The sequence below is a fragment of the Emys orbicularis genome, chromosome 1 (genome assembly GCF_028017835.1).
Source record: "Emys orbicularis isolate rEmyOrb1 chromosome 1, rEmyOrb1.hap1, whole genome shotgun sequence".
In the NCBI taxonomy this organism is placed as follows: Eukaryota; Metazoa; Chordata; order Testudines; family Emydidae; genus Emys; species Emys orbicularis.
Genome location: NC_088683.1, coordinates 18,378,247 through 18,406,073, shown reverse-complemented (window position 1 = coordinate 18,406,073; position 27,827 = coordinate 18,378,247). Strand labels below are relative to the sequence as shown.

General features: G+C 42.3%; 1 protein-coding gene across 2 annotated transcripts; it reads right to left on the bottom strand.

Annotated features, from left to right (window-relative positions):
• Positions 1 to 100: 100 nt before the first annotated feature.
• On the bottom strand, positions 101 to 25,525 carry PRPF18 (pre-mRNA processing factor 18). 2 transcript variants are annotated; one of them, XM_065402189.1, is made up of 10 exons: positions 25,395 to 25,525; positions 23,272 to 23,349; positions 20,223 to 20,327; positions 18,074 to 18,187; positions 11,686 to 11,832; positions 8,888 to 8,998; positions 7,258 to 7,398; positions 6,475 to 6,546; positions 4,338 to 4,493; positions 101 to 718 (listed from the first exon to the last, which is right to left on the bottom strand). In XM_065402189.1, the coding sequence occupies exons 1-10, from the start codon at positions 25,458 to 25,460 to the stop codon at positions 638 to 640; spliced, it is 1,071 nt and encodes a 356-aa protein (XP_065258261.1). In that variant the 5' UTR covers positions 25,461 to 25,525; the 3' UTR covers positions 101 to 637. The 2 variants fall into 2 exon arrangements, with proteins under 2 accessions (XP_065258261.1, XP_065258269.1); XM_065402197.1 differs by having other exon boundaries at positions 8,888 to 8,956.
• Positions 25,526 to 27,827: the final 2,302 nt, after the last annotated feature.

Sequence of the window (27,827 nt, the reverse complement as noted above, 5' to 3'; positions counted from 1 at the left end):
AAAACCTAAAGAGCCCAAAGATTCCTTACTCCAAGCTCACAAGGCTCATATTAAAAGCTCCATGACAAAAAAAACAAAACAAAACAAACAGATCCATTCAAGATCAAAAACTTTTACCAGTTTGGCTGTACTTTTCAGCTGAGAAATATATGTGTCTTTTTTCTGATAAATACCACATGAAAGATTAGACACTGAAATGTTCATATTTACAGAAATAATTAGAATTCGGTTTCAACTGTTTCCTTCTAATCATCTGCCCATGCCAACCTCAATTGGAAAGGGTCCAATAAAAGCAACAGATGACCGTGAGCTTCTGAGCTGTGGGAAAAGAAATAATGTTCGGCCCCTATGATTTCCAGAATAATTAAAATAAAGACCACCCCACCCCACCCCTTCCCCCGAAAAAAAAAAACCAAATGGGTTCAGGATCTGTTGAGTGTAATGTACACAGTGCTTAAAAGAAATGTAAATAGATGTGGTTTGTAGAAAGCTCTAGACAAAGCCCTTGGCTTTATGCTATTGCTCCAGGCCCAACCCAAGTTTCTGGTTGATTTCAAGCAAAGTCTGGGCTGTTCTCTCCTCTTTCTCTGGGTCTTGGAGAGCAGAAAATGATTTACGCCGTGGGCAGCCAAGGGACTCACAAGGCATTGTACTCCACACATTTGGATGGGTCTGTTGGGAAGTGTTTCTGGCAAATGGTCATGAGCCTCTTCAACCCCTAGAAAGTCAAGAAAACAAGAAGAGGTCTGTAATAAACCAGCAGCAATCAAACCAACTTAACCATTTCCTGGTCAATTCTGAGTTTAGGGCACAGAAGCGACCCACACCAGTGTGACCAGGTTTTTCAAAAAGTTAGGCATCTTCCAGGAGAGACACGTCTCTTGGACAGGGTAATTGCAGGGAAAGGATTTGCTGAATGCTCCAAACAGCAAAGGGAATAGTGGGGCATAATTTATTAATTTAGTCCATCGTTCAAACAGATTCATGGGACAACAAATATCACTAGCTTTCACTAGCTCTTTAGACCTTAGGAAAGTGGTTACCTCCTCCAGGAGAGGAAACTGGCACTATCCGGTTAACTGTGATGATTACTTTCACCATTTATACTTTTTGCTTCTTATATTAAACTCAGGTTTAAAATTAAAAGACTGAAGAAGAGCTCTGTGTAAGCTCGAAAGCATATCTCTCTCACACCAACAGAAGTTGGTCCAATAAAAGATATTGCCTCACCCACCTTGTCTCTCTCTTATCCTGGGTACACTACTACTGCCTAAGCTATCGGACAGTATCCTAAAAAAATCCCACGTGAACAGCACACGGAGTGAAGAGTAAAGTGACCCCAGCGTCGGTTGTGGCATGCTAGGCTGCAATCTAGCAATGGCAAGGTACCACTAGCTGGCAGGTGTGACACATGCCTGCCATAAATTCTGCAACCTCTGCTGCTTTAGATTGGAACGTGACCTCTAGCTGACAGGAGACATGACTTGGCAGAAGGTCTAGCCCCAGCACTGTAGGAGCTTTGGCCTTTCTGTGGTAAGTGACATTTCTGGAAATGGCCTGGCGCTGTCCATTATCACAAGGGTTTCTGGCTTTCGGGGTTCATTAATTTCATTGGGGAGGGGGGGATTTTTAGTAATTTTTGAGTTTTATGTAGATGTCCAAAAATGTTTCTGGGCTCTCTTTTTAGATACTGTAATGTATATTACATACATTACTCATTACAGTAGTAAATACTATAATGAGGAAACTCTTTGTAACGTTCCCTAGTACAGGGGTTCTCAACCTTTTTCTTTCCGAGCCCCCTCCCCCCCCAACATGCTATAAAAATTCCATGGCCCACCTGTGTCACAGTAACTGATTTTCTGCATATAAAAGCCAGGGCCGGCATTAGGGGGTAGCAAGCAGGGCAACTAAAAATAATAATTAATGGAGATATCCCATCTCCTAGAACTGGAAGGGACCTTGAAAGGTCATCAAGTCCAGCCCCCTGCCTTCACTAGCAGGACCAAGTACTGATTTTGCCCCAGATCCCCAAGTGGCCCCCTCAAGGATTGAGCTCACAACCCTGGGTTTAGCAGGCCAATGCTCAAACCACTGAGCTATCCCTCCCCCGCCCACTGCCTGGGGCCCCATGCCACAAGCCCCCACACAAAGCTACATTGCTCAGGCTTCAGGGTGGCAGGGCTCAGGGCCCTGGGCTTCAGCCCCATGCGCGGGGGCTTCGGTTTTCTACCCTGGGCCCCAGTGAGGCCCTGTTTGGTGGCCCCCTGAAACCTGATCACAGGCCCCCAAGGGGCCCTGGACTGCTGGTTGAGAACCACTGCACTTTAATGTAGTACAGCTTCGAACAGCACTAGGTTAAAGTGCACTAGGGAACCTATACTGCACACCAGCAGGGTCTGCGTGGTCCAATTAACGCGCAATATGTTAAAGCGCTTTAAAAACCATGCCCCGTAGGGCACGTTACTGCTCCACGTAGACAAGGGCTTAGAGACAAGTAACCATTTCTGGTGTTTTCCCAGGGCTTATTGGATAAACACCATTTATTTTATTTTATTTTAAAACTGGGGTGTTTTACTGGTGTTTATCAATTAAAACCAAAAATCAGAAGCCCTAAATGATCACCCTTTGGTTTGGATGCTGTAACCCTGGACTTCTAGCAAACAAATCAAAGTGCACCTGATATTGTTGGGCTGAGCAGCAAAGTTATTGCATAACCCACATTCAAACAGTATCTACTAAAGAATATCCTGTGTGTTGGCAGCTAAGACAAAGCGCACACACAATTAAAGCTGACCCTGCATATGGCTGTACAGTTAGCCATGTGGTGGAGCAGCATAGTCCTGAAAATTCTTCCCACAGTGAAGGAGGATTGGGACGGATTTATACAGAAATCTGCACAGTTGGGATATGTACACAAGGATCCCCTCGGCAGACGAATTTACCCTGTATTAGAGATAATGGGAAGAGAAACTTCTGCAGGATAGTCAAATACGCTGCAACTTGAGAAGGCTACTCGAAGAGGATATCACATTGCCCTCTGGGGTAAGGATTATCCCCACGTTAGAGAAGGAGGGACATAAATGGAGGGACTTCCCAAGGCTACAGAGGAAATTTATATTAAAGCCACCATCAGAGCTCAGTTTTTAGCCCCCAGGGCGGAGACCCTCCTCTGACTTGAGTGCCTGAAGGCCTCTAAGTACAGTATTTTCAGAGAGAATGGCATGAAGACACTGAAGCTTAACTTGAGGTATTTCAGAAAACCCCCTTTACAGAGCTTCAAACACTCCCTCCAATCAGGGCCCCCAAAAGCAATCTGAATGACACTTCCTTTTCCTTTAAGCGACATCCCCTAGTTACAGGGCCACCGCTGGCTTCTGTGAATGTCCAAAACAGGGGGAGTGTGCGGAAGACATTTCCTCAGATGATCAGCAAGATAAAAGATACTCTTCTTTTCCCCCCAGAGTAATGTGACAGCAGAGATGGCATCATGGTTCATAGCAGGAGCTGGAAGCCATGGGAGTCTTGGTATTGCGTCAGGAAGGACTGCTCAAAAGGGCCCAGAGGGTAGAGGTCACTGTCTAGTAGGGAAGTTCCTTGCCCCATGGAACTATTTCTGCAGGTCCCATAGAGAAGGTGGGAGGGCTTTACTTCAGGGCTGCTGCCGCAGCAGCCGAACATGTATATATATGGGACCAGGAGAGGGGTAATTCTCTCAGAAACCACCTGCTGAGGGACCCTACCATACATCAACAGGGGTGAGAAAAGCTTGTACACCAATTCTTAAAGGAATCAGTCTTTAAGTTCAGGACATAATTTATCAGGGGGCTCTCTATGAACCTGGAATGTTGTACCCATTTCAAGTTGATGTCCCTTTAAGGAGAGTTACACTAAGAGAACCACCGCGTTTGTCTGGCTGCAGAAATACAAGACCAAGGTGGAAACTTGTTTCACTGTTTAGTCAATTCAACAACAGTATCATAAACTCCACACAATATGTGATGTTAATGCTACAGGTTAGAAAATGATGGAGCCCAGGAGACTGAGGCATGTGTTTGTAGTTATTTCAGCTGTAATGTAGAATCATGATAGGTGATGGAAAAAGACTTATTAGACTCCATTTCTAAGCCACAGCAGGAGAGCCCCAACGGGTCCAGGATGCCTTGGTTATTAAACTGATCATGCATTTGATCAGAGCCAAAAGGCAACAGCCCGTACCTACCACCTTTTATTTTTGCCATATCATTTGTGCTTATAAAATTTGCACTGTTCAAAGGTCTTCCTAACTTTTAACGTGAAGCCTCTGGAATCCAGTCTAACACTCCTCAAGCCCTTACCTGAATATATTTCCTCTGAGTCTCGTCATTCAAAACATGGGCCACATGCTTAGAGAAAATCTTTTCCCGGCCAGTTCGGGCATGGATGCCAACCATAGTGACGCCAATAGGCCAAGGAGCATTTCCAATGGCCATCTGAAGGTAGGCGTCATTAGCCTGAAGAAAAAAAGGTTATAAATACTTAGAAAAGCAGAGAGAGAGACAGACAGGCTAAAAGCATAGGGTCTAGAGTCAATACACCACTGGCCTGCAGAACCTGGAAATCTACATTCCTCTGCTGCCAGCAACTAGCTGTGAAACCCCCTGGCAAAGTTTGAGTCTTATCCCCCGCTCTAGTGACTGGTCCAGAGGATAACAGCCTACTATTGCTACCAGTTACTCAATTAGGTCAAGTAACAGAGGTCTGCGCTGTAGATCAAAAGATCTATATCCAGCTCATGCTGGGGGGGTCAGTATGATTTCACACAATGAAATTTTTTTTTGAGGGCTTTTTTTGAATTAGGAAATTGTATACAAAATGTTCAAAGAATGCTTATTTTTGCAATTGTAACAATCAAAAGTTGGGAAATGCCAGAATTACATGATCACATACTATATTTTCCACAGGACTCCTGCCTCATTTAGTGCACAGGCTAGCATGAGTCAGGGCTGTGTAGTGAAGGATGCTGTTTGTAGGAGGAAGTTGGAAGATGTGCAACGAATGAGGCAGGGGATTGTAGGAAGAGAAAGGATGGCCTCCTGGTTAAGGAAGTTGAACTCCACTCTGGAGAACTGGAATCTGTTCCTGCTTTGATACAGCGTGGTATGTGATGCAGAGGTTAATTGTTTGCCTTAATTCCGGCATTTCCCCATTTTCAAGTGCTTGATTTTGCTACCTTAACATTCTTTTAACATATTTGGATGTAATTAAATACATAGCATGCATAATGTACACCATTCTGTACAAACCAAAGAGTATCCAAGACAGCAGAACGTGACAAAGGACAACTCTTGCTACGAACTGAGATGGGGGACAGTGTGAAAATCAAGAAGGAGACAATGTGTTTTTAAAAGTTCCAAGCCTCACAAAAGCTTCCAAGTGTGTATTTAAAATGCCCAGTTCAGTCAACTTAGTGAGTATAAAATCATGCACCTGTGAAACAGACAGGCACAGCTGATTCACCAACATAATATACCATAGGCCTATTGCTTTCCTTAGCAATGAGTTGGAAGGGGATCTTTTAGAATACACAAAGCATAACTGAAAAATACACTTTAGCCTTAAAGTGACTTGAATTAAACTTCCCCTAGGCCAGCAAATTTTAAGAAAGTCAGAGAGACAAAATCAGGCTTGTTTATTAGGCAGATTACCCCAAATCCTCACAAGTCTTCTCATAATGCTGGGAAAGTGAGGGGAATTACAAGGCTCCATTTCCCCTGCCACCCACACAAGTTAGTATAGAAATACCATTGGCATTCCAGTTTCATTTCTGGAGGTGGCTACAGAACACTCAAACACTTTGATTGTTCTTGTTTGCCAAACTCCTCCTTTAAGCACACTTTGTCCACAAAACTTTTCAATAATTTACCCTCAATATCACCCCCTCTTTAAGCTTGTACAGGACTACTGATGTGGGTATGTCCAATACAGGATGTAGGGAGGGACAAGGTCTTACGTGTGTTCAATATTTTACATACAGCACTCATACACATAATGTGGTATTAATTGAGAGAGAATGTTGAAATTCCCATTCAAGTTTCCTCTGCAAGTTAATATAATCATTTACAGCAAGATTTTGCCTGGACTTGCAACTGCACTGACTTCAACACAGTCTCTCAGACTGTAAATCAAGCAGGGTTTGACCATAAAGCAGGAGATGTATCCAAGACTCTTTCCAAGCTGCTCTCTTTTCCTGAGAATTAAATACCATACCAGAACCTGGAAACTTGCCATTCAGTTCCAGGAACTATACAATGAGTGAATTCCCCACATCCCTTTACCTGGTGCCTAACCAGCAGAGGCTGATGTCAGTTTTGTTTGAACATGTGTTCTCTCTAACGACATGCCTTTGAGAAGCTAAATGTGAAACATTCACAGTATATCAGCTAATTAATACTACATGGTTTGAACACTTGAAAAGCTTATAAGTAAGCATACCTTCACGTATTCCCTTTGCAACATGAATTTAATAATATCTGTTATTGATTCTTTGATGTCTGCAGGGAGAGTCTGAAAGAGGAAAAAACATTAGTTTTACTTCTGAGCAATACATAGCTTTTGAAAGCGATCGTATTTTGCACTTACACGAAGCTTTGCGGCCACAAATCTCAAGCCCTTTAAAGAGGATAAATATCTCCATTGTATAAATCAGAGGTTTTCAAACTGGGGTATGCGAGCTCTCGTCAGGGGGCACGCAAGAAAAATCCTGTATTGGCAGACAACGCACTTTATTTAGTAACACTTGGCTATCTAATCATAGGTATATTGTGACCCTATCTCAGATGGGGATATGTGGTAGACTACATTATCTGGAAAGGGGTATGTAGCCTAAAATGTTTGAAAACCACTGGTACAAATGAGGTAACTGAGGCACACAGAGGTTATGTGACTTGTGCCAGAGTTGTGAATAAAACCCGGGTTCTCGACTACATAAGGAACCCATTGGATCATAGATACACATTATGACATTTGGGAAGACAATGGGCATTTATTTTAGGCAGGCACTAGGATTCAGTGGTTAAACAGGAGTGGGAGTCAGAGACCGGGGTTCTGTTCCCAACTGTCACTGAATGACCTTGAGCAAGTCACTTAGCGTCTTTGTCTCCATTGTACAGATGGGGAAGTGGAGTCAATCTTACTATCAACGAGGAGCACTACGCAGTTAGGAAGCAGAGGTTAAGAGAAGTCCTGCTGGGCCCTGTCGTTTTGAAGATCCCTCACCCTTTTCCGCAGTTTTCTGAAGAGAGGTCTCAGATAGGATTCTGTCTGCTTTTGTGTGGCGCTGTTTAGTTTCCCCTGCACACCACGTTTCACGTAATCCTCTCTGGCGTTCAACTCCTTTGCCCAGACGCCCAGAAGAAACTGTAAAAGGAAGGAGTAAATTTATGCCACAGTGCCACCTAGTGGCTACACCAGTAAAACGTCTGCATAAAAGTGCAGCACAAATGTCAGAACTGAAAAAAGCAGGGTTTCAGGAGGGACTTGAATGAAAAGAGGCAAGGAACCAGACATGCCATAAGAGGTGGCAGGTACCAAGGTACGAAGAGGAGAGGCAGAAGGAAACTAGGGAGATGCTGAGGTGGACATCAGTGATGGAAGCAAGATGGGCTATAAATTGAAAGCAGAGATGTAGGTGGGAGATGCCAACAGCCTCAGGCTCACTTGGAATGGACACGCGCCCAGCACTCCCTTCAGACCAAGGCCCACAGAATGTTAAACACATTATATGTGAAGTCGAATACATGACTAGGGGCACCACGCTTCATAGTTTGTGCAGGTCAAACTCATTGACACACCAGGAGCTCCCTGCATCTGTCTATTCTCGCCCGGTGCGCCACCCTCTCATCTGCCTCTATTTCTGGGACTCCCTGAAATCTCTTCCCATGCCAGAAGCAGTGTGCCACCCTTCCCCTCTCCCTACCACCAGGGGTTCTGTGTGCCCCCCGCCCTGTTCCACCCTTTCCCCCCATGGCAGGAGTTCTGTGTGCCCTCAGTTCCCCCTACACCTGCATACAGCATTCCCTGAAATTTTGCAGCATTAACGCATTCCAGACGAACATAGAAACACCACTGAATTGAACGTAGGGCCTCAAAAGCTCAGCCAACACGTCCAACTTGCCCTCACTTTAATACCTGAACTGTCAGAGAGAGAGAACAATCCTGAGCCAGTGTTATCTTAAAATTCTTATGCCTGGTTACCGTCAAAAAACACTCAATATACCAACTCACATGACTAGTTACAGCTCAAAGGTCAAGAGACTTTCGATAATCTAATTAGTTACCTGAGGACCAAGATATATGATTGAAACGCCATGTGGGTTTCTTGCCAGGAAAGCAGTTTACTTTACACTAGTTGCCTAAACATGAGTTTCCTTAGTGAAGCCATAGGCGGAGGCAAGTGGAATTCTCTTTAATTCCCTTATTAAATCTGGTGAAAACAGATGGAATTTCATTTTCTCCAATATGCACTGCTTTTCTTTTTAAAAAATGGTAATTTTTGTATGCACCATATTTGTACATAGTGACCATAATCCTGCTTAATCTTTCTGAATTTAAGAACAATTGCTACTGAATTCATTGTCACAGGACAAGGCATAACCAAAACCATGTTAATGAAGACTGGAAAATAAGGACCTATTCTTCAGAAGTGCTAAGCACCCACCAGCTCCTGCTGAAAATAATAAGAACTCCTGGGCGCTGAGCACTTTTGAGAATCTCACCCTAAGTGTGGAAATAAAAACTAACATGCAGAATAACCACAACCGGCATTTCTATCCTGAGTATCTTCTGCCACATCTGTCTCTTTGCTACTGCTCAAATATAACTAATTAACTAAGTTAAAGTTCTTTACCTTCAAGAATTTGGTTATGATGTCCATGTCTTTGTGATCATCACCTTGTCCTAAGGATTCTCCCAAAGCCTGAAAGAGGGGGGGGAAAAGCCAAAGCAATTCCTCATCCTTCTGTGATATATATTTGTCAAAAAAGGAAAGTTGTCAGATGAATCACCAGGGTTTTGAAATGCAATTTTTACAGCCAGCAGTCTAAAACATTTTGGGAACAGAGTGACAATAACCCAGCACATGTCATCAACATCCATGAAACTATGAATGACATCGAGTGATGAAGAACCAGTTTTACATTTCAGAAACCTAAAGAATGATTTTGAATCTAAAAGCATCCCTTGACTATTAATAATTGGCCTGATTTGCAAAGGTGCTCGGCACCCATCGCTCAAATGGATTTCAATGGGAATTGTGGGTGCTCAACGTTGCCAAAAACTCAACAATCACCTTGAAGTTATTCCACTGTTTATACTATTCAGCTTCTGTTTACTTTTTTACATTTCTCTTAACAGGGTCAGTTTTTCATTTTAACTTCACTTTCAGGCTCTCAGACACTACTACCCTCCTAAAATGTCACGGTGGTTAACACTATCATGGAAATTCTTAAGAAGACCCTTTCCCGGGTATATATATATATATATTTAATTTCATGAATTTAATTTTTAATTCTTTCCTAAAATTGTGGTTTTGTTTTTAAAATAAAACCCAAATTTAGAACCTAGCCTGTCATGTCCCTTTAAACAGCATCTTATTGTTCAACCTCAACTCAGTTTAAAGGCATAAAATTGTGGATTTATGTTCAGATACCGCTAAAATGGCCAAACAAATATAAAAACTTTCCAAAAATATTCACTTCTTAGCCCAGACCGAGCTGGTACAAATACAGACCCAAAAGGTCATATTTGACAAAATTAAACAATGGAAAATAAGGTTTTAAAACATTAGCCCCCTCTCCATCATAATTAGTGATTATTAGTACTCCTATAGAAAAGAGAAAAAAACTAGTTACACGAGTGTATAGGCCAGAAACTGTACGCCTTGCAAAATTAAATTAATATAACTCTTGGAAAACATGCCTCAAGAAGCTCAATCTATTTCGCTTAACAAAAGGGAAGGTTAAGGGGTGACTTGCTCACAGTCTATAAGTATCTACATGGGGAACAAATATTTAATAATGGACTCTTCAATCTAGCAGAGAAAGGTGTAATGTGATCTAATGGCTGTAAATTGAAGTTAACCAAATTCAGACTGGAAATAAGGCGTACATTTTTAACAGTGAGAGTAATTAACCACTGGAACAACTTATTATGGGTTGTGGTGGATTCACCCCATCACTGACCATTTTTAAATCAAGATTGGATGCTTTTCTAAAGATTTGCTCTCGGAATTATTTTGGGGAAGTTCTCTGACCTGTGTTATACAGGAGGTCAGACTAGATGATCACAATGGCCTCTTCTGGCCTCGCAATCGATGAATGAGCTCCAAGTTATAAATCAGGGTGTTGCCCTTTAAAATACCTTTCAAGGGATGTTAAAAGGATTAACTTCTGCAAAGAGTTTGACAATTAAGGGTATAAGTCTTAGGGCTTGTCTACACTACCGGCCGGATCGACGGGCAGCAATCGATCCATCGGGGTCGATTTATCGTGTCTAGTATAGATGCGATAAATTGAGTGCCGATCGCTCTAGTGTCATCTCCGGTACTCCACCTCAACGAGAAGTGCAAGGGGAATCGACGGGAGACTCCCGTCGACACACTGCAGTGAAGACACCACAGTGAGTAGATCTAAGGACGTCGACTTCAGTTACGTTATTCACGTAGCTGAAGTTGCATAACTTAGCTCGATTCCCCCTCCCCGTACTATAGACTAGCCCTTAGGCTATGGCTACACTCAACTGAAAGACAAATACATAGCTGGAGTCTGGCTCACCCGTGTGCTAGTTTTGTTAAAATAGGTATTAGGATTATAAGTATGCGTACAGACTTTATTGAATATTTGTGAGTTGCTGCCTGCACTAATCTCACTTATAACATCTATATCCCATATTGTAAGGTAATATTTGAGCATTTGTATTGTAAGCCTCTGACTGTGTAAGGGACAGGAGAGAGTCATTCACCTGCGTGAAGTTCTGGTCTCCGATAAAATTAGTTATGTCCTGTCCCAGAGGGAAGGTCCATCGACACCAGAGTATCGTGGAACATTAAAGAGAACAAAAAATGTTTGTTGTTTTGCCCTTCCCGGGCTGTGAAGAAGAGGAGGAAGTGAATTCCTCCTGTCAGCTGAGTTTCCAGTGAAGAAACTAACTGGAACTAGCTAACTAACCCCTAACAAGAAGGAACTGTATCTCTATGCTGTTTGGACTCAAAGGCAAGGTTTTCTAAGCATAAGCAAGGGATCCTCAGCTTGCTTATTACAGAAGCTTCTATTATCTTTTGAAATTTAAGATTGTAACTCATTTGTGTATATATGTTTATCTCCTTTAAGCTTGTAGATAACTCTCATTTCTTTTTCCTATTTAATAAACCTTTAGATAGTTTATTATAGGATTGGCTACAAGCATTGTCTTTTTTGTGAGATCCAAGGTGCACCTGACTGGGGTAAGTGACTGGTCCTTTGGGACAGGGAGTAACCTGAGTATTAATGTGACTCTTGGTGGAAGAGACCATCTATCACAAAGGTACTCTTTGATGTTGGTGCTCTAGGGAAGCACCTGTGTTTAAAACCAGCCCTTAAATTTCTCTATAACAGTACAATGACACAGAACTGTATTGAAAAACAGAGTTAAAACCCCCTCACTGCATACCTCCAATTCTTCAATAGTAGTATTTTCTTCATGGACTTTCAGATCATTCTGGGTGTCTTCTTCTCCTGGTTCCTGACCACCTACAATTTCATTCAGATACTGCTGGTCAATCTTATCCAAAGCTGCCTTCAAATCATTTCTCAAGCCCTAGGAAAGGGAGAAGAAATAGTTACTAGATAATCACAATCTTATTTTATTTTTGATAATCAAAGGAAGCTTACCACATTTGTTCATTAAGGGCCAAATCCTGAGGAGACAAATATAGCCTGCTCCGGCGGGCGGGGCCGGGTGATACGGCTGCAGCCTGCCAGCCCCGGAGCTGCAGCTGCTTCGAAGGCTGGGGGGAGAGCAGCGTGGCCAGAAGTGCAGAGACTCTGGCCCCGCCTCTTCCCTTCTGGCTCTGCTGGCTGTGCTGCCTCTCCTTGCCCCCCTCTGTTGGGGGGGAGGGGCTGTGTCCCACCTCTCCCTCTCTATACCCGTTCATAAGCCGACTCCCTTCTCTGATGTTTCCCTTTTTTACTAAAAAAAATTCGGCTTATGAACGAGTATATACGGTAGTTAATAATAGAAAAAAGATCTTAAAATAAAAAAAGATAAAAATAACCAAAATTAGAAAAACATTGAATTCTGCCAAACCTACAGTATTTTTACTTTTACAGTTTTGGGGGGTAGGACTGGGATTGAGGTTAGGGCAGTGCTGAGAGCAGGGCTGCAGGGGGGTTCCCTGTGCGGCCGAGCAGTCCAAGACACCACAGTGCAAGGGAAGCAGAGGTTGTCCTGGGCCAGTGGAGCAGAGATCCCTGGCCAGAACTGTAAGGAGAATGATGAGCCCCCAGCTGCAGGAGAAGTCACACTGCTGTTGAACAGCTTCTGCCTGGGGATGGCTCCCGCACTCCTGGCTGGTGAGTGAGCGAACAGGGTCGTGTCAGCAGAGCTGCAGAGGGTTCCCTTCATGGCCAAACGGCTGATGACACCAGATCCCCACAGACATGCCAGCTGTTACTGGATGCACTCAACGGGATCACTTGCATGCTTAAAATTAACCACCTAGATAAGTCTCTGCAGGATCACAGACTAAGAAAAAAACCAACCAGCGCACACTGATATTTTCAGCAGAAAAGCAAGAAGGCTTGACTCAGCTTTCAGGGCTATCAGTATGGTACCTTTCATGAGCAATAAACTCACAAACACAAGAAATACATCAGTGGGGCCTCATCCAGCCGTCTACTCTGCCCTGAACAAACACTGACATTTATTTACAATGACTCCAAACCTCTGTGCACTGTCCCCTTTAGTATATATAAAGATTGTTGCCTTTTTTAAAACACAACAGTGATTGAAAGAAGACATTCAGTGAAAAGTTTAAATTCACTTATTCAAAAAAATACGTGCAATTAAAACATGAAGTAAGGTGACACATTATGATTACAGTCTGGTGCTAAGTTTTTAGTAACAGAAAGAAGTGAAACTTGTGCTTACTCATATGCTAAGAAATGCTTGTCCTCTAAATAGCACAGGCCTGTAAATAAGACAATAGGCTATGCCTTACCCTGAGACAAGTTCCCTTACTCCTATAGTTTGGAGTACAGCTATCTAGTTACGCCTCTACCCCGATATAACGTGACCCGATATAACACGAATTCGGATATAACGCAGTAAAGCAGCGCTCCGGGAGGGCGGGGCTGCGCACTCCGGCAGATCAAAGCAAGTTCGATATAACGCGGTTTCACCTATAACACGGTAAGATTTTTTGGCTCCCGAGGACAGCGTTATATCGAGGTAGAGGTGTATTTCCATCTTTTCAGTAATTGCTCTTGACTATTAGTAGTGCTTCAATCAGCCATTTTTGTTAGTTTCAGATACTTGAACCAAAATAGCTTTTTACTAGGGCTGTCAAGCGATTAAAAAAATTAATCGCAATTAATAGCGCGATTAAAAAATTAATCACAATTAATCGCGCTGTTAAACAATGATAGAATACCATTTATTTAAATATTTTTGGATGTTTTCTACATTTTCAAATATATTGATTTCAATTACAACACAGAAAACAAAGCTCACTTTATATTTATTTTTATTACAAATATTTGCACTGTAAAAAACAAAAGAAATAATATTTTTCAATTCACCTACTACAAGTACTGTAGTGCAATCTGTTTATCATGGAAGCTGAACTTACAAATGTAGAATTATGTACAAAAAAAAACCTGCATTCAAAAATAAATAATGTAAAACTTTAGAGCCTACAAGTCCAATCAGTCCTACTTCTTGTTCAGCCAGTCGCTCAAACAAGTTTGTTTACACTTACGGGAGATAATGCTGCCCGCTTCTTGTTTACATCACCTGAAAGTGAGAACAGCCGTTTGTGTGGCACTGTTGTAGCCGGCATCGCAAGATATTTACATGCCAGATGCGCTAAAGATTCATATGTCCCTAGATGCTTCAACCACCATTCCAGAGGACATGCGTCCATGCTTATGATTGGTTCTGCTTGATAACGATCCAAATCAGTCCAGACCAATGCATGTTCATTTTCACCATCTGAGTCAGATGCCACCAACAGAAGGTTGATTTTCTTTTGTGGTGGTTTAGGTTCTGTAGTTTCTGCATCTTTGTTGCACTTTTAAGACTTCTGAAAGTATGCTCCACACTTCATCCCTCTCAGATTTTGGAAGGCACTTCAGATTCTTAAATCTTGGGTCGAGTGCTGTAGCTATCTTGAGAAATTTCACATTGGTATCTTCTTTGCATTTTGTCAAATTTGCAGTGAAAGTGTTCTTAAAACAAACATCATGTACTGGGTCATCATCCGAGACTGCTATAACATGAAACATATGGCAGAATGCGGGTAAAACAGAGCAGGGAAAATACAATTCTCCCCCAGGGAATTCAGTCACAAATTTAATTAATGCATTCTTTTTTTAACAAGCATCATCAGAACGGAAGCATGTCCTCTGGAATGATGGCCAAAGCATGAAGAGGCATATGAATCTTTAGCGCATCTGGCATGTAAATAACTTGCAACACTAGCTACAATAGTGCCATGCGAATGCCTGTTCTCACTTTCAGGTGACACTGCAATTAAGAAGCGGGCAGCATTATCTCCCGTAAGTGTAAACAAACTTGTTTGTCTTAGCGATTTGCTGAACAAGAAGTAGGACTGAGTGGACTTGTAGATTCTAAAGTTTTACATTGTTTTACTTATGAATGCAGTTATGTAACAAAAAAACCCTACATTTGTAAGTTGCACTTTCATGATAGAGATTGCACTACAGAACTTGTATGAGGTGAACTGAAAAATACTATTTTTTTTATCATTTTTACAGTGCAAATATTTGCAATCAAAATATATAAAGTGAACACTGTACACTTGGTATTCTGTGTTGTAATTAAAATCAATACATATGAAAATGTAAAAAACCATCCAAAAATATTTAAATTTCAATTGGTATTCCATTGTTTAACAGTGCGATTAATCGCGATTCATTTTTTTGAGTTAATCGCATGAGTTAACTGCGATTAAACGTCAGCCCTACTGAAATGGGGCTAAATGACTACACAGGCTTGAAACGGGTTAAAAAATTCCTGAATGAATTTTATTTACTGCCTTACAGCCCAGTCCTGCTTCCATTAATGGAAAGACTTATTTCAAACGTTTGTCTTGTTTATCCTGCTTCAAGTCTTCAGAGAGGAAAAGAAAGGCACAGGTACTGCACAAAACCACTGGGTTCCAGATTGACTGTGGCGGGCCCCTGTTTAGCAGCCTGATGGAGATCTTAGACAGGTTTGAGAGGGTTTTCAAACCAGTGATACCTAAGTACCGTAGCCCATCAGATTACTTTGCTAGCTATTATTTCCTTCTAATCCAGCCAGCTGTATCAAATAATATGTTTCTCCTTCTGAATTAATCCATTTCATTCTTATATTATATCAGTATTAATTCCTATGAATTTAGGATGTGTTGAGGCATATATGTTATGTTTTTCCTAATAATTATACATAGAATAAATTTTGCTGAAATGCAAGAAGCCTACTGCTGTGTACCCAGTAAGATCTGCTAAATAGCTAAAAATATAATCAGTTAAGAGTAAGTCAGCATAAAAAATGGTAATCTTTAGCACAGATAGGAATGGTCCCCGAACTTTGGGAACCAAAGGGAGGAACTATACACAACACTGAACAGGTTTATCTGGCATCTACAACCGGTTGGTAACCGCAGGGTACACCACAACTTGGAAATCGCCAGGAGAGTCTAGGTTGGCAGTTTTGGAAGTGAGATAATCCTTATTAATATAGAGAGAGTAAGTGTCATAATCCACTAACCTATCGGATAAGGGCACCCATTAATTTCTTAGGGTACGGAAATAAGATTTGGGTATAGTAGGTTGGGCCTTAAGTACATAGCGTCAGGATCCTATAAAATACCTTATAAGGATATCATAGGGAGCTTTTCTTTTAGCACTCCTTGTGCTCTCATTTAGCACTTTGAGCGCTTCTTTTAGTCTTTAGTTCCCTCTTTAGTCTTTGTTCTCCTATATTCTATAGACTATCTTTTTATCTACCTATTATTCTATCACACTATCAGCTCAGCTTGTGCAGTATAGTATAACTACTCAACATTCCTAACTACTTTGAAAGCCAGCACCATCGTGTTATCAGGCATGCCAGGAGTAAGGCTGGTCCTTCACCTCCTATTACCGGGTCCTCACGGAAGTGTGTGAGTATGTTAAGTTAAGGTACTTATAATAGGAATGTTACCACCAGGAGTTTTGGAATTCTTTTACTGTTTTGCAGTCATAAGTTTTATAGCATTTATTATTCTTTTGTTAATCTCAAAGTTTTTATCAATTTGGTATTGTCCTCAGTGTAAGTGTTTTTGACAAGCACCCCGAGAGTCCTCTCCCGATATAGAACTCTCTGAGTTCTTGAACCCTATAGTTTGAATTGGACAAGAACCTATAAATCTTCTGGTTGGATGCAGTCAGTGGCGAGCCATAACAACTAACCCATAAAATTCAGGTCAACAGTACCTAAGTAAACAATGCTGATGATGAATGAGAGAGAACAGAATGAAGCTCACTCTTTCTAGTTGTGTTGCAGATACCAACAGGGTACGCTGGGAAATATTCAGGGCTTGTCTACATGGTGAGTCAGTGTGCTGCAAGCTGGGATGTGAATTACAGTGCACAAGCCTGCCACACACTAACTCAATGTGTGCATCTTGCTATCATGCACTAAAAGTTCTGCAGTGTACTCTGACACACTCCCAGGTAGACAGACTCTAAAACACATCTCCTTCCTTGAGAGATCATGTCTGATTAAGGCTATGTCTGCCCTTACAGCGACATACAGAGTACAGGCACTACACATGTAGCTACACGCCAGAGAAAAAGGCGGGCTGCATCTACACTTGTCACTGTGATGTGTAGCTAGACACGGCAGTGAAAGGCACTGGCAGGGGGAGAGAACGGGGAAAGCTCCGGCAGCTGGGTGCTGCTGGATTTTCCTGCTGCCTCCCCCCTCCCAGAGCCTTTCCCCGCTGCTGGAGCCTTTCACTGCAGTAGGGAAAGACTGTGGCAGGGAACATTACACTGCTATTTTTAGCAGTGTAGAGGTGGGAAGCACTGCTTGGACGTGTAGAGAGTCCATGTAGGGAATATACCCTGGAGGTTTGGGCATATAGGGCACTCTACTCTGCTCTACCTGCCTAAGACATGCCTCACCATCTACACGGACATTTATACAAGGGCTAGCTAGGTGTGCATTATCTGTGCTTTGCATGCCGCTGTATGTGTAGACCAACCCTAACACACAAGGAACATATCTGTTAACTAAGATGCTATCTTAAGTCACTTTTCAGAGCTGAACTGTACTTTACATTGGAAAAAAGGTTTAATTTTTTATATCTAGAAGTAAGGAATTTGGAAAAATGTAACTGCAAACCAGAAACAGTGCACTCCTCCTGTTAATAATCTGTCTCTGCTCAGAGGCAAGCTATTCAAAATACTCTTCTCCAAACAGGGATGCCTATATTATAGCAGGTTAAAGTTTCAGAACAAAAGACTATAATGTACTCTCCCCCCTCCCCCCCCCCCCCCAGTTGGAAAGCAAGCAACAGCACAGCTTTTGATGTCACTACCTTCCAGAGATCTCTTTTCCAACTCAAAGCCCTGAAAACTTTCTTCAAATTAAAATGTCCAGTTTGAGCATTTTAATAGGGCAAGAGAAAGTAAATCATATTTAAAATATCCTCCCAGAGACTTTATAGGTGGGAACTGAAGGTAATTTTCATTGCTCTATGATTTTTCATCCTTATGAAAATCCTCAGGTGCAGTAAGTGCTCAGAGAAAACTAGTTACACATACAACTGTTACTTATCTGGTCTTACCTTGTTAACTTCAGGTGCAAGAATTTCTATCTTCCTCAAACGCTGAAATGCATCATAATCTGTTTCTCCAAACAATCTGATTGGTTCACCTCTCTCTCTCAATCTCCGAATCACCTGCAAAGAGTCAACAAAGTGTTCCCTTACGCAAAATTGGAGAGAGAGGGGGGAAAAAAAATCCAAATCTCTTCATTTACTTACCATAAAATAGCAACCTAAGCCAGGAGGGAAGGGAAATGCTACACTCTTCATTTACTTACCATAAAATAGCAACCTAAGCCAGGAGGGAAGGGAAATGCTACATTCTGAACAGCAGCAGCAAAATGTTCCACTTTGTGGTTTAAATATAAAATTCCCACAGCATTTCAGTTAAAGGTCATTTCAATTCAAATATTACTGATCTAAATTTTGTTTAGAATCTCAAGCAGACTCCTGGAGTTTCTTACTGACTTATTTTGAACTAATATGCAAGAATATAAACCTTTGATTGGAGGGTGGGATTTTTAAAAGCACCCAAGTGACTTAAGAGCCCAAATCTCATTGGCTGTCCATGGTACCTGTGCATCTATATCATTTTGGTGCTTGAGAAAATTCCATCCAGTATCTTTAAACTTTGCAAAATTCTTCTCAACCATTAGACTGGGTCAAGAAAAACCTTTTTCATCAACATGAGTGTGGGTGAGTAGATTTGGTGCTTGGGCTGTTAAGATGTCATGATGTGTTTGCAAGGCTGACTTACATGAAGCCTTTCATCCATGGATCTCAGAGCACTTGAAAAACATTAATACACTAAGTTTCAATATTCTGCTGTGGTACTTACATATCCTCATTTTAAAGAAGGGTATACCGAGGCAGAGAAATTAATTTACCCAACGTCACATACCAAATGACAGGTAGTGTCAAGACTACAATCCGAGTTCCATGCACTACCTGCTAAATCACACAGCCTCCCTCATCACCTTCACTGCAAATTTGCTAACTTGGTCTAGGTTTCCTTTTGGGCAAACAAACAACAGGGCCCATTGGTCGCTTACATTTAATACAGGCAAAGCAGCACTCTCACTGATTGATAGGACATGCTATTGGCACTGCCACCACTTTAGGATAGCAACGGACTGTCTGGAAAAGCAGCAGCTGGAAGAGTTTGAGATGTTCATTCTGTAACACGGTTCTTTGCACAGACTCCTGTATTTGGACAGGCACTGACCTTTCAGTACACATTGCAAAATCGGGCCCTGTGGTTCCATGGGGCAGCCAGCTAGTCAAACATCAGTGGATACGGAGCTAGCATGTTGACACGCAAACTCCTCTCAGATGAAGTTACAGTTCTTATGAGTGGAGCTATGATGCATGGTGATGGGACATCACATTTTATACTAGACTGTATGTATGAAACCAAACATGAAACCAACAGCCTAGGGTGCACATTTTCGATACTTCACTCCAGAAAGAGAAGGCAGGTGTCTGGCAATGCTAAGGGGGCACAGCTAAGATGCTCTGGGTATCTTAACTTTGAATTTCCACGTTTCCACATGTTTAAGTTTATTGTAAATTTAACTTACCTCTGAATTTCCCAGCTCTCTACTGTTTTTTTGGGAGGGGTTTTGTTTTACTAACAATGATCTGGTAAGACTTTTACTCTTAAAAAGGTGAAAGAGCATATCAGTAACTTTAGCGTAATTTTTTGGGGGGATGTATAACGATTTTTTAAAACCTAGTTTGTGTCTTGATTTGGACTAACAAGTTACAGACACACAAGCTGGAAAAACAGAACTTGAAAAAATTCAGCCTGCAGCCTTCAATCCTCTAATCCCATATTCATGAGATAGTTCAAAAGATCATCTGGAAGGGTAGTAGAAGCAAGAACTCATGCAGCGATTTGGGGTGGGGGTGGGGAAGTGCATTTAACTGCTACTGCTCTCTCTCATCAGTGTTTTCCACAATCACAAAAGAAGGCCCTTGTATGAGAACTAGATAGAACCACGGCAGTAAGCACTGAGATTACAATTATTTAACTAAAAACTATTATTCTGTAGCAGGACAGATACAACCTGGAATAGACGGCTACAGAGCATTAGGAAACGTTACCCTCATGGGGAAATTTAGATCCATTTGCTGTAATCTCAGGTTAGTTTGTGATATTTTATTTTACCTCTTGTCTGGAAAGAGTCATGGGTAACTTCTCTTCTGCCAGCTCTAGCTCCAACCCTGGATTTGATGAAGTCACTGGTTTCTCCTCCTCCTCCTCCTGCTGTACCTATATAATAACAATATCTATTATAACAAATCCAGGGAAGTAAACCTATAGTTTCAAAGGTATACATAGTTAGACTGTAAACTCTCTAGAACAGGGGCTGCTTCTTACTATGCAATTGTATAGCACAATGGGTCCTGATCGTGATCAGGCTTCTAGGCATACTCACAATACTAGTAAAACGATACAGATAGAATCGTATGTCAGTATACCCTTCTATGGAAGTATGCCTAAGCTTATTACTCAGTGTTAAATATTAAATATCAGTGTTTCCCTAAGTGCACTTTTAAGGGATGGGGAAGGAGACCGCTTTAAGGCAATGCAAAGAGACAGTGGATTTTGAATACAAACAGCAAAATGACTTGTTTTTTGGAAATGCTTCTTTCAGAAGAATTTGTCAAATGAACATAGTTCATTGCAAAAACATAAAAACATGCCAACCCTTCATCATAGCTGTAGCATCATATCAGCGGTTCCCCTCCATCAGAAAAGGAGGTTCTTGAATTAAGCGGAACCACTTCTTACTTGTATGACTTGGTGTTTTCATAGTGCTGTAAACTTTTATGATTAAAGGTACTTAAAGACAGACAGCACTCATGTCAATGCAGCGTCCTTTAAAACTCTGCTATAAGTTACACATGTCAAGTTGTTGAAAATAAATGAAAATCAGATGGGCAGATTGATGCTGGTAATTTTCTGGAACAAAGGAAAAAATGAGAGGATGCGGGTGAGCAGTGTAGAAACTTTCTAGATGCTTTCTTAGGTTTTAAAAGGGTACTTTTATTTTCCATTTTATTCTACAGCATATTACATTTTGTTGGCATCTCTGCATGTTGACTGTATGTTAAGCCGGTTCCAGTTTCTAGTTTTCTCTAAAACAATGACTTGATGGATGTCCTAGACAGACTAGAAATGAAGCTTTTATATTGTTGTTGGCCAAGACCCCAATCCTGCAATGAGAAATTAGAAGGACTCTGCATGACCATAAGGGTCTACCTATTTGGACCTACACGACCAGGGCACAAATCTGTATTTAGTGCTACACTAGCAAATACGGGGACCAATCTTGCATTGCTGACTCACCCAAAATGCCCACTGATATCAATGGGAGTTTTGGGCCAGCAAGCAATGGAGGATCAAGCCAATGGCTAGCATCTAAAAGGCAGGTGGGGGACAGTATACTTACTGAAAATAAAACTCATCACTGCAAGGGGGGGAATAGAAACCTCCATAAGTAAAGATAAGAAAGGAACTAGTTGAAGCACATAAAGAGAAATACACCTCAATGTCAGAAGAATTTCTACAATTTCTAGGCTACAATCATTTATTTTTTGTTTATAACAAACAGTTAGCAGCATATGAGGGAAGATTTAAGCCATTCTGTCAGCTGGACTCAAAGTTACAAGCAATAAATTTGCTGCAATTATTTTTGCTTTAGTGCTTTCTCTTTACAAGTGAGTCAAATGCTTACATTACTAACGCAGTATAAGCAAAGCAAAGCACCCGCTTAAAAAAAAAATCAGTCGGCTTTCTACCCCTTAGTCATAAATTTAAAAAATTCAAATGCAGAAATCTGGGAGGCTCTAGAAAAGCACTAAGTTAACTAGAAAGCTCATTTAAAACCTCTCTAAAGATCATGTTTTAATTCAAGAAGATTCTTGTAGCAAAATAGATATTCCAACTCCAGTCCTGGGTAACTTAACTTTTGTTTGTATCTCTTATCAGCCACATCCTGCATTTAAATAACAAATCTGAAACATGCAGGACTGGATTCAAATGACACATGAGTGCTGGAAACACCTGCAGTTTAAGTAACTAATAAAACCTTTACAGGTTACCTAAAAACCTACAAGCATCCCCCCTTTCACATATATGGGCCTTCTTATCCCAAGTGACTGAAATTATGCTAGAACCACTAGCCCTAGTACAGTTTTTACGTATGGTTCTTCAAACAACTAGTACAAAGCATTACTCTCTTCCAAGCTGAAATGACTGTACAGTAACTAGATTCTCAGAACAGTTTCTGATGCATGTATAGTGATCACAATGATTCTTTCTTACCAGTAAACTGTATGTTTATGTCTATAAAGACCAAACATTATACAGTATCTGAGCAGGGTGTTGGATTGACTGACCAACTCGGTAAAGCTCTACTAAAAACAAGGCTTTTTATTTCTGACTAGCAAACATTAAACAAGAGTCTATTAAAGCATCCAAATTTAGAGTGAAGTGAGTACCTCCCTACCTATTCATACACACACACCTGAAATAAACCACCACACTGTCAATTCCAGCAAACTACTTAACTGATGCTGTTAAAGAGGAAATAAACAAAGCCTTCCAGATCACTCATTTGTTTCAAAATGCATCCTGAGTTTAAGATTGCTATTATTTTTGCCTGAAAGAAAGTAAGTGCTGTGTTGGACTCTTTCAAGCACTGGATCTTTTGGGCCAAGAACAACAATAACCGATCTGCATACTAAACAAGTTGCCTGGGTTTTTCCAAAGCACCCACTCAATATTGTCTCTGCTGATCTCTCTGGGATATTTCAACAGGAAGACCTTAAACTAGTTCTTAGTTTACAGGCTAGCCTTTTTTTTTTTTTTTAAATAAGGGAAGGTGGCTATACCAGATTCAGCATTCATGCCTAAAACACAATTTAAAAAGAAAAAGGCAAGCTTTGATCCCAAGCCACTTCATGCTTTCCACAAGAAAAAAAGCCAAACCATAACACAAACTTAAATAGCTATGTATCATGCATTTTTTCCTGCATTAAAAATGTTTTAGGAAACTCATACCTCTCCAGGTGGCTTCTCATTTACAGGCTAATGTATCACATTGACAAATTGAACAAAGAACAACAATTATCATCAACAATATTTAGAATGTTGATATTAAATATAGACAAAGTGAGCACACAAACCACTGAAGGAGTAATTACAGTACCTTGTAGCCACATCTTTCAAAGTACGCTGCCTCTTCTTTCTTGGCCAGCTCACTGCGCTTGAAATATTTTCTGTTTCCCTAGAGAGGAGGAAAACAACGTTTTGCAGTTTTATACAACTTGATTCCAATCTCCGTTCAGTAATGTCTCAAAGATTTGACCAGTCCAACTAGATTTCCTTACGCAGAGGAAAATATTCTCAAAGGCACCCCCAATTTACTTTCCTTTCACGCCAGTCACTACATCAGAGTAATATTAATAAGAATTGTACAATCTGGTTGGCTGGTAAGTACACTGCATACTACAATCACTACAAAACTCCCAGATGGTTTGGAAAAGCTGCTCTATCTATTATTGCTTTCATATTATCAGGACTTGAAACTGGTTTATACAACTTCCCCCCCACATACACACACTTTACTGTGCATGATGAGGTCCTAGCTATGCTACAAAATTGAATGTGTAAGAAACCATTTTAATCAGTCTCAACTAGTAGTGTAGCTGCGTCACTACTGAGGAGAAGGCCTAACTTTTTAAAAGATTCTGAAACCATTTGCGACAGGGAGCGTATCTACGCTAAACAGGGACATTGTTCAGGGATATCATTTGTCTGTAATAGCTAGCTGTTGTGTTTCTTCCTAAAAACAGTTTAGTGCATCCACATAGAAACAACTGTTTTTTGACAGGACTATGTGGACATGTCCAAATACAGCTCAGCTTGCAACCATGATTGTACAAGTGCTTTCTAGGACCCCTAAACACCCAGTGCATAGAACCCAGCACAAAAGTCTCTCTCTCTGCCTACAAAAAGGCAACAAATCCTCTGAAATAAACTATGTCCTGTCCATGATGGCAATTGATATTATGGTGTACTCAACTCAATACTTAATATAAAGTATCCTCAGCTACTATATAATCTCAGCTCTTCTAACAACAACAACATGAAAGTCTGGATTTTTCAGCATAAAATCTTATCATCTAAAGAACTAAATAAATCAGATGGCCAGCAAAGTGGGGTGTTGTGATGCGTGCAACAGCTAAACAAAATTCCCAGATTGGGGTGGAGGTGATGTAACCGTGGGTTTGTATGGCTGTGTGTGACAGAACAAGTTTGATTAAAAGTTCCTGATCTTGCTGTCCTCACTCTGGCCAGACTCCACACTGACTTTAAGGAGGATTTCTGCCAGTCTCAGGACTGCGTGATCACACCTCAGAGACTTTATTTTATAGCTTCATGCAGAGTTCACCAAAACAACTTCCCCCTGAGACCATTTGCAATAAACTGAGCAGCAAACTTTAGCTTCTTCTCCAGGTTTGTTACCTCAGCTAGCATAGTAAACAACAAAACTCTATATACTGATGACCAAGGAAATGGGCTTAACTCTGTGATGTAAATGCAAAAGCCTGGGGAGGCAAAGAGAAAAGAACCTGGAACAATTCCCTTTGTCTCCATTTCATGGGAAGCAACCCCAAACTTTACAAGGCTGCCAATCCCCCAGGTAACAGTTGTCAGGCCCACTTCACACAGTGTGCTGGGAAATCATTTTGGGTCAACTAAAAGAACAGGAGTACTTGTGGCACCTTAGAGACTAACAAATTTATTAGAGCATAAGCTTTCGTGGGCTACAACCCACTTCTTCGGATGCATATAGAGTGAAACATATATTGAGGAGATATATATACACACACAACTTGGGTCAACTGCAAGTGTTGCCACCTCACTGCGCCCCCTGCCCCTAACAGTGCAGAACATAACACACAGCTTGAGGATGGAGGGGGGGGGAGAGAGGTTTTGTGCCCCTCACTGAAGGGGACTCAGATTTTCCTTCAGTCCAAGGTGCATTGGGGGGGGGTGATAAATATGATGGGAACAAGGGATCTCGTGTGTGTCTCTATCATAGGAGGGGCTGTCAGGGTATCGCTAGAGGAAGAGATATGGGGCGGGTCAATGGCAGGAACTAAATCCACCCCCACTGTCCCACAAGAACCAGGGTCCATCGCACACTCCCGGCGCCACACCCGGGGCCTCCCCGCGACCCGCCCCGACCCCTCCCCGCCACCGGTCAACGATCCCGGGCCCCCGCCGCGATCCAGCCCGATCCCCACCGCGCCGCCGGCCCCGCACCCCCACTAGCTCCTTCTCCTCCAGCAGCTGCCGCTTCCTGCTGATCTCCGCCTTGAGAATGTCCATGTCCCGCGCCGAGCTCCGCAGCCGGGCTCCCACTCCAACACCGCCGCCGGAAGCGCCGCAGCAACACAACTGACGTCAGTTCCGGGCAGGCTGGGCGCTAGGCGGAAGTGGGGCCGCGGGAGAGAGCCTGGAGCCGAGCGCCTGCAGCGCCCCCTGCCGACCCCCACCAACCGGGAGCGAGAGCGAGCGTTGGACGTCGTGCGGGGTTGGCTGGACTGGCGGGGGGAAGGGGAGCGTGTGCACTGTGCTTAGTGTGACCGATGATTGTGTGAGCTAGTGGGTGTGTGAGTGTGCCTGGGTGTGAGTGCGTGTGCCAGGAGCGCCTCAGTGTGTGAGTGCGTGTGCCAGGAGCGCCTCAGTGTGTGAGTGCATGTACCAGGAGTGTGTCAGGGTGTGAGTGTGTGTGCCAGGAGCGCCTCAGTGTGTGAGCGTGTGTGCCAGGAGTGCGTCAGGGTGTGAGTGCATGAGCCAGGAGTGCCTCAGTGTGTGAGCACGTGTGCCAGGAGCGCATCAGGGTGTGAGTGCGTGTGCCAGGAGTGTGTCAGGGTGTGAGTGTGTGTGCCAGGAGCGCCTCAGTGTGTGAGCGTGTGTGCCAGGAGTGCGTCAGGGTGTGAGTGCATGAGCCAGGAGTGCCTCAGTGTGTGAGCACGTGTGCCAGGAGCGCATCAGGGTGTGAGTGCGTGTGCCAGGAGTGCGTCAGGTTGTGAGTGCGTGTGCCATTCAACAGCAGACTTACAAGAGCTAAAATTCAGAGACGTAGCCGTGTTAGTCTGTATCAGCAAAAAGAACAAGGAGTACTTGTGGCACCATAGTAGCAAAAGTAGTTCACCCACCTCACTACTTAGATCCACCCCATCATGGTAGATACTTTTCAAAACCAGTAATAATGGTTGCAGTAATTGTAAGACAACATTCAAGGATCGCTCATAGGAAAACCAGTGGGTTTTCCCAGGTTGGACTAATTTGGATTTCAGTCCCAAAACATCTATTTTTTCCATTTTTTTAGACTCTTCTTGAAAAAAAGAGTATAATGAAGACATTCAATTGATGGCTTTTTAAAAAGTCTTTTGAAGATTCTGCGGCTCGTACTAATGCTAGTTGGGCAGATCATAGAACCATAGAATCATAGAACTGGAAGGAACCTTTAGAGGTCTTCTAGTCCAGTCTCCTGCACTCATAGCAGGACTAAGTATTATCTAGACCAGCGTTTCTCAAACTGGGGTCTGCGGACCCCTGGGGGTCTGTGAGGATACTCTAGGGGGTCCACAGGCCCCACTGATTAACCCCTCCCTCCCTCAACTCCTCCCCCTCCCTCCTGGTTCCCTGGCGTGCAGGAGGCGCTGGGAGGGAGGGGGAGGAGCGAGGACAGGGTGCACTTGGGGGCGGTGGTGGAAAAAGGCGAGGAAGAGGAGGGGCAGCAGTGGAGCGGGGGTGGGAAGAGGTGGGGTGGGGCTGGGCCATTGGGGGAAGGATTGGGAGTGAGGCCTGGGGTTGAGCACTTGGGGCTTGAGTGGAACTTGGGGGTCCGTGAAGATTTTTTATATCAAAATGAGGGTCCCCGGGTTCCTAAAATTTGAGAATCGCTGATCTAGACCATTCCTGGTAGGTATTTGTCTAACCTGCTCCTAAAAACCTTCAATGACAGAGATTCCACAACCTTCCTAGGCAATTTATTCCAGTGTTTAACTACCCTGACAGGAAGTTTTTTCTGATGTCCAACCTAAACCTCCCTTGCTGCAATTTAAGCTCATTGCTTCTTCTTCTATCCTAAGAGGATAAGGAGAATAATTTTTCTGCCTCCTCCTTGTAACAACTTTTTATGTACTTGAAAACTGTTATCATGTCCCTCTTTAGTCATCTTTTCTCTAAACTAAACAAACCCAATTATTTCAATCTTTCCTCATAGCTCATGTTTTTTTAGACCTTCAATAATTTTTGTTGCTCTCCTCTGGACTTTCTCCAATATGTCCACATCTTTCCTGAAATGTGGTGCCCAGAACTGGACACAATATTCCAGTTGAGGCCTAAACAGCACAGAGTAGAGTGGAAGAATTACTTCTCGTGCTTACACTCTTGCTAATACATCCCAGAATTATGTTTGCTTTTTTTACAACAGTGTTACACTGTTGACTCATATTTAGCTTGTGATCCACTGTGATCCCTATATCCCTTTCCGCAGTACTCCTTCCTAGGCAATCATTTCCCATAGTGTATGCATGCAAATGATTATTCCTTTCTAAATGCAGTACTTTGAATTATCTTTATTGAATTTCACCCCATTTACTTCAGACCATTTCTCCAGTTTGTCCAGATCATTTTGAATTTTAATCCTATCCTCCAAAGCACCTGCAACCCTTCCCAGTTTGG

Coding starts and splice junctions, on each gene's coding strand:
- PRPF18 (XM_065402189.1), bottom strand. CDS start 25,460: ATGGACATTCTCAAGGCGGAGATCAGCAGGAAGCGGCAGCTGCTGGAG. Junction 18,188..20,222: donor TGACTCTTTCCAGACAAGAG/GTAAAATAAAAT, acceptor GACTCTTTGCAG/GTGATTCGGAGATTGAGAGA. Junction 7,399..8,887: donor TCATAACCAAATTCTTGAAG/GTAAAGAACTTT, acceptor TTCCTTTTACAG/TTTCTTCTGGGCGTCTGGGC.